The sequence below is a fragment of the Mastigoproctus giganteus genome, chromosome 7, assembly GCF_048544385.1.
Source record: "Mastigoproctus giganteus isolate SK-2022 chromosome 7, ASM4854438v1, whole genome shotgun sequence".
Taxonomy (NCBI): Eukaryota; Metazoa; Arthropoda; class Arachnida; order Uropygi; family Thelyphonidae; genus Mastigoproctus; species Mastigoproctus giganteus.
The window spans coordinates 55,038,463-55,045,409 of record NC_143581.1 but is presented as its reverse complement, the minus strand read 5'-3'; the positions used below and the strand labels follow the sequence as shown (position 1 = coordinate 55,045,409).

General features: G+C 33.9%; 1 protein-coding gene across 1 annotated transcript; it reads left to right on the top strand.

The window, feature by feature from the left end:
* The first annotated feature begins 382 nt into the window (after window positions 1–382).
* Window positions 383–5,368, top strand: LOC150082915 (uncharacterized). The gene is made up of 4 exons (XM_090377669.1): window positions 383–1,351; window positions 2,194–2,285; window positions 3,512–3,707; window positions 4,814–5,368. The coding sequence occupies exons 1-4, from the start codon at window positions 532–534 to the stop codon at window positions 5,092–5,094; spliced, it is 1,389 nt and encodes a 462-aa protein (XP_090233795.1). The 5' UTR covers window positions 383–531; the 3' UTR covers window positions 5,095–5,368.
* Window positions 5,369–6,947: the final 1,579 nt, after the last annotated feature.

Below are 6,947 nucleotides of genomic sequence, written 5' to 3'. Positions count from 1 at the left end.
AAAATAAAATAGTCTTCTAGAGAAAACTGTGTTCTTTAGCCTTTTCTATGTTTATTCAAGAGAAAAACTCCATCACCCTCTATCTACAAATGAATTAATCACGTGTCTATTTCGCGACACAGAAGCAACCATTTCCGTTGAAATCACTCTTGGCATTTGGCCCGACTCTGACTGCTGAAATTATGCGGAATCGACCCCTCTCTTTCTCTCTCTCGGATTACCTGCGTCTGTGGATGCGGGAATGACAAGCCACACACACCTCCGACGCGGCTGCTGACGAATTGCCAAGTATGACGTCATTTGGCCACGTGGTAGAGAGATCGACGAGCATAAATGGGAGAGCGTTGGCTTCCCACGCTCCATACCGTCCTCTTATTTTAAAGACAGCAGTGAAGACTTCGCTCTAAGCCTTATTTAGTCGAACTGCTTTGACAGACTCTACCCAGTTGGACAAAGCTGTGAGATGGAACTTTGAATTTCCCAGAAGGAATCAAACGTTTTGGTAAAAGTTACGGCAGTCAACCTTTCAAGATGACTAGAGATATTGTATCCCGGATGGAACCTTCCTCTAACAGTCCTTCAAAGCAAGACTCCTTATATATTCCCAGAAGTGCCTCAGACATCAGTTACACGGGACTAGCGGACAAACTCTACAAAAAACGATATGGATACGAGAGAACGCAACGTAATAAGATAGTTTCCTCTGCCGATCAGCATGGGGATGAATCTGAAATCTTTCGGTCTTCAGCAGAGATCTTATCCCCACTCGCCGGAGCGCCGAAAGTTGACAGAGCGAGTCCAATTACCGATCGTCTCTATTCTGAAAAGTCCAGGGTTCGTCAAAATTCAGTGAGGAAAACCAAGAAGGCAGGGTCTCCAGGTTTAGAAGGATATCCCCGTCAACGCGGAGTTAGCATCCCTAACAGCACAACGGAATCTCGCGACGGCCGCGTTCGTACTCAGCGAACAGTATCAAATCGATCTCTACCATTGCCTGGAGACGAAAACGAGGTATCCCGCCTACGTAACTTTGCCGTGACTTCAAAGGGAGTAATCAATAGAGGAGATTCCTTTAGGTTCAAATCGAATTCGGATCCAGTTGTTTCTCAAAGTGAAAGTGGCCAGACAAGTCCAATATCTTCCGAAGGTGATGATATGGAGAGTTCTGTAACGCCCAGCTCATCTCCCCACTATGATCAAAGTCCATTAACAAAAGAGACCAACCTTACGAAATCTAATGATTCCACTAGACATACTGTGCTAGTCTTAGGTTCATCAGATGTCGGAAAATCAGCGATGATCCATCAGTTTATGACTTCAGAATACATCTGTGATCACGACACTTCGCAAGGTAAATTGATTAATAATATATTTTTGTCTATATTTTTAAAATTATATTAATTTAATTGAGAGAGTTGGTCGAGTTAAATTAATGAATGTTATGTAAGTTAATTGGATAATTATTTGAAATATTAAATATTATAAATTAATTATTTCATTTTATTTTGATATTTCCTCTATCTTTAATAAAATAGTGCTAAATTAAATAGAATATACAATAAAACAAAAAAAAAACATTCTCTTTGTTCATTAAATTGAACTGAATGTCACTGTTAAATTTATTGCTTTCTGTCATACGAGACATATCGTTAATTATATTTGTACAATATATACACACATAGTACTCACACTTAACTATTTAAAATTGCTTATATAACAGTTAATACAGTTGGTGAAATATTTTTGTGCAATATCCTTCGGAGTTTACCTAACTGTAGTGAAGTTGCTATCGTTTTGCGCAAGTGACGTGTTTGTAGATTTAACTGCATGAGTCATTTGGAAAGATGCACGCCACTGTAAACAGTGCGTGACGTCACTCTTCTCGCGACAAGCTTTTGTCAAACGTTTTGTATACAAAGTACGTATCTACAAATTATATATATATAGTATATTACAGTACCTGTACAAAAATAAAGAAACTGCTCCTCATAAAACGAATTAGCTGCAGAATATTAGTATTTAGGATAATGATGAAAATTTCCAATATAACCATTCTGATATATCCAATCTGTCTCGGTGTGTTGTGATGTACTAGGTAACCGATAATTAGGATGAAACTGAACTATTTCTTTAAAAGTTAACTGAAATTATATTAAGCTATATTTACGTTAACAATTATTATTTTACTTACAGATGAATATAACGAGAAGTGTGTTGCAATTGTTCTAAATGGAGAAGAGTCGGAATTAGAATTTGTTGAATATCATCCATTTCGAATGCCAACAGTGAGTACATTTTTCTGAAAACAAAACAGTTATTGATGTATATTGCGGAAGTATCATTTGATTTAATATTTATTGTGATCCAGTTACAGTCTTTCAGCCCATTTGTCTCCTTCAACTAGTCATATTTAATTTCGCAGTTAGTGAAACCAAATCGCAATGAAATATTTCGAATATAAAATATTAACCTATAATACAGCCTATTTAAAAAAATGAGAAAAATGTAAACATCCTTAATGTTGAATTGAATATATTACATGCTTGTCGATTACTCGCCAAAATTTACGATAAAAGTTTGTATGCTTAAATACCCTAATTGTGTGAATTTTTAGAGAAAATCAGTTTTTGTACAATCAGATTATTTTTTCAACTGAACAGTAAAAAGAAACTATAAACAGAATAATGCGGGATCTCCAGAATATCACTTATGCTTCTTATTAAATTCGTGTGTTCCTCCTGTTCGGTTTAAGTCTAACCAACTTTTAATTTTACAATTTACTAAAACTTATTATTATCTCTCGTTCTGGAATGTATTTACTATTTACCTGAATCTGCTTCTTTTTTCCGTTTCTTTTGTTTCTAATACTTGAATATTAAAATATTAAATAATCTAAATAAAATAGTATTAAATAATACTAAATAAAATAAATACGTTTATTCTTAAAAACGCTGCAGAATTTTAAGGGAAGAAACCTTTTTTTAAAGTTACTTGGTAAATATTTTTAACTGCCTCTTTGAAACCTTTTTCCATTTTGCATCATTAAATATAATATAGTCGTTGGCTAATAACTTTTCTCCCTCATCAGACATAGATATAAACATAACTTGTGGAAGAATTTTATTTATGCCCATTCATTTTCAACTGAATTGTATATAAAAAGTAACCTACAAAACAAAATAGCTAAATAACAAAACCAAATTTAAAAGGTATTAAACACTTTCAAGATTACTGGATTTAAACAATAAATTTTAAAAGGGATGGATAAATTAAAGATTACTGATAAGGTAAAAAATAATAGATAATTTCGATCCACAACATCTTTACGATGCCAATTCTAATGAATTTACAAATTGTGATTTGATGAGCTCTTACTAAATCTAATAAAGCCATTTTGTCATCTTTATTGTAGAATGTAATATAGTGTACCCTGTAATAATGAAATTATGTTCAACTCTTGCACATCAACATCACGAATGTAGTAACTAACCAAATGTTCATTATTTTACAGAACGGAAGACGTAATAGTGTTCCAAATCCAGATGCCTACGTGGTGGTGTATTCCGTTACAGACAGAGCCAGTTACCTGGAAGCTAAACATCTTTTGGGATTAATTCAACAGTGGTACAGTGAAGAAGAAGACAAACCTATGATACTTGTGGGGAACAAAACTGATCTTGTTAGATTGAGAACAGTCAATACCGAAGGTAGGCGAAATTTTAAAAAATAAAAAAACTAATGATAAAATGCATAAAGCAACATCCGGGTTATTGTTAAAAAATCAAAGTAATAGGACGGTGCAGAAGCGCTTTTTTTATTTTAAAACCGACATTTTGTGCCTTATTTTAATTTGCAAGACATTTTCTTACAAAGGTTCTTAGAAAGCAGAACCTGATTTTTAAAGGCGCTGAGAGAACATAGATTTTATCCGCCGTTTGGTTATTATGAATTTCTGCTACTTTGAGCACTCAATTTATTTAAACAAGTGTGGAAATAATTACCACATATCTGGCAGCCAGCACGCATCCACCAGATTTGACGGGAGCTTTATGATTAAGTTTTAATTTTTTTCAGTTGGTGCTCAAAAGCAATTGATTATGAAATCCAGCAAAGACACTGCCTATAGTGGTGCTCGAAATTTTAACAAGTTAATCAGAGCTCTAGTGTAACTAATTTTTTTTTAATTACTCCTCTCGTACACAATCTGAGAGCAAAACTTCAATTTGGTTCGAAGAGTTACAATTCTTTCATAATCAGCACAGAGTCCTGACTTGAAATCAGTTGAACAACTTAGGGACTTAGAATTGCAACTGAGTAGTCAGAATCGAAATACAAAAATTCGTTTCGGAACTAACATGAGTTCTCCTGAAATCTAACATCTTGTTAGAAATAAGAGCTTAACGTGTGGTAATCTATTTTGCCAAGCCTATCAATGCTTTTGATAGTATAGTACTGTATATATAATTTAAAGAATATACAGTATAAGAACTTCTGCTAAAATAAAAAAAAATCGGTTGATAATGAATTTTATAAATTAAGCAGCAGCACTAGATGGTTTTTTCTTTGTTTTTTTTGGATCTGAATAAACATTTTTCTTTGATTACTGTATTAAAAATTACGTTTTTAATTATTCATTGCTTGCATATATGTCGTCTTGTCCGTTACCTGTTGGATTCTTGTAGACACAGTTTCATTCTGATGCTTAATGCACATTTTTAAAAAAAGTATCAGTAAGGTGTAACACCTTACTGATACTTTTTTATTATTAAACAGTCCAGTCTAGATTCTTAATTCTGTTTATTATTTTCAATAGATGGACGTTCGTTAGCTACCGATCAGGGCTGCAAGTACATCGAGACTTCAGTAGGCATCAACCATCAAGTAGACGAACTGTTAGTGGGCATTCTTGCACAGATCAGAATCAAGGCAAAACACCAGGAAAAACAAAGAAAGAAAAGAGACAGCGTATCTCAAGGAAAGGGTAGGGGGCGCCATTTGGACTTGGCATCATGGCGAGCAAAAGGAGTGATTAAAAGAATTCTGAGGAAAGCCTATCCAAAATCAAAATCCTGTGATAACCTCCATGTGCTATAAACATTATCCTGGAAGCAACTCACACAGCCACACTACAGGGAATTAAACAGATTTCTGGTCGTGGAAAGAATAATGTGCTTTTTAAAACCACCCGAGTTCTTAATTAGCAGCCTTCAAAAGGTTGCAAAATATCCAACTACACGAAATGTTTCCAAATATTTCGGACAATGGACCTGCCACACTTACTATGTAAATATCAAGATATGTATACTTTGTATACCAGATGGTGCTGTCTTCAGTCATAAGTGTTTTGTTAAAAAATTGTAAAAGTGTTTTTCTTATATTTGTAATTTTTTCTATTATTATGTGGTATTTGTCCACAGTATACTATACATTTTGATAATGTGTTTGTGTAATCCGTAATTGTGAATATTCATATTTTTTAAGACACAAATGAACTGGCGTTACTTGTATCTCTGTTGGTGTCGATAATTGGTGCTAGAAGTGGTTATGCTTCGTCTATAATACTAAATAGTGATAAAAGTATGTTCTGTTATCACCAGCTGTTAATGAACAATGTCTTCCTAGTAGATTATGTCCATCTAGTGTATGATTGGTTGATGCTGTCTTCGAAATGACTAGATTTATAGTATTTCGTATGTGCTCAGTGACGTCTTACGACTGTATTGCTCAACCTTGATTTTGATTCTGTGTAAATTCCGTCCTCCTAGAAATAAATTATTAAGTAAATATGTTTCTTTGTATACCAGGGCTTGAATTTTAGTTGTGTGTACACTAAATGAAAAAATTAAAATTGTTATTTTGGGAACGTATTATAAAATATAAGCACCCTTATATTGCTATCATTAATTTATGTACGATTAGTTTTTTGAACCTTAAAGAACTGTGGACTTAAACGTATAAGATAAAACGGGCCATTACTTACAAATAAAACGATAATTTTCTAGACATAATTCCATTACGTGTTCTATACAATGTTCATTGTGTATGAAACGCTAGAGAAAGACATTTGTTGTTTGGAAATGGTCTAGAAAGTACAAGGAAGAACCTATGCAACTGTAGATGGAGGGTAGATTAGGAAAATAAGTAAAAATACATCGCATGCAATTAATTAAATCTTAACACACTAACCTCCTTTCTAAGGTACCGTTTTACAAGCACGGCTTGACAGAGGTGCCCTAGTTGGACGTTACTCGATACCGCGACCCATTACTTGTACAGGAAGGGCAGAAAGAAGACTGATATAAACGATCTCAGAAAGTCGCTCACTATATTTAGAATTCCCATGAGAGAATGAAATTTTATTTTTATCTTCAGAAATTAAAACATAAAGTGATCGAACAGAAATAGTACAGAAAGGCTATGGAGTAACCTACTCACATATTCCATGATCGAATCTGTACAATGCTACAAAAAGGCACGGCTTACTGTTAACTGTGGCGCTGGTTTATCAGCCACCATAAGCCTTTACAATGAAGGCGAAAATTCTACTTGTCCTGGTGGCCGTATCGAAGCCTCTCCATTATAAGATCTCTCCCAAAACAGACCATTTGCGTTAAATACGTTGGGCAGGGAATAGTTCTTTCTTTCAAATCTTCAGAACATTATTTGCTTCGTGTAGTGAACCCAGGAATTTTATTTGAAGTGTAGAAGACACTAACAGTGATGATAAAAAATTTACTTCACCGCACCTTTCTTCTTATATTATCCTTTTTTAAGGTATTTTATTACATAAACATTTCTCTTGGATACATGTAACACTGTCTGCTGAGATAAACGAATCACAGAAGTTTCTCAAATTGAAAATGAGAATTACTTATTCCTCTGAACAATATATTTTAATATATTATTCTACATTGATAAATAAATTAAAATAAAACTTGGCTTTATTG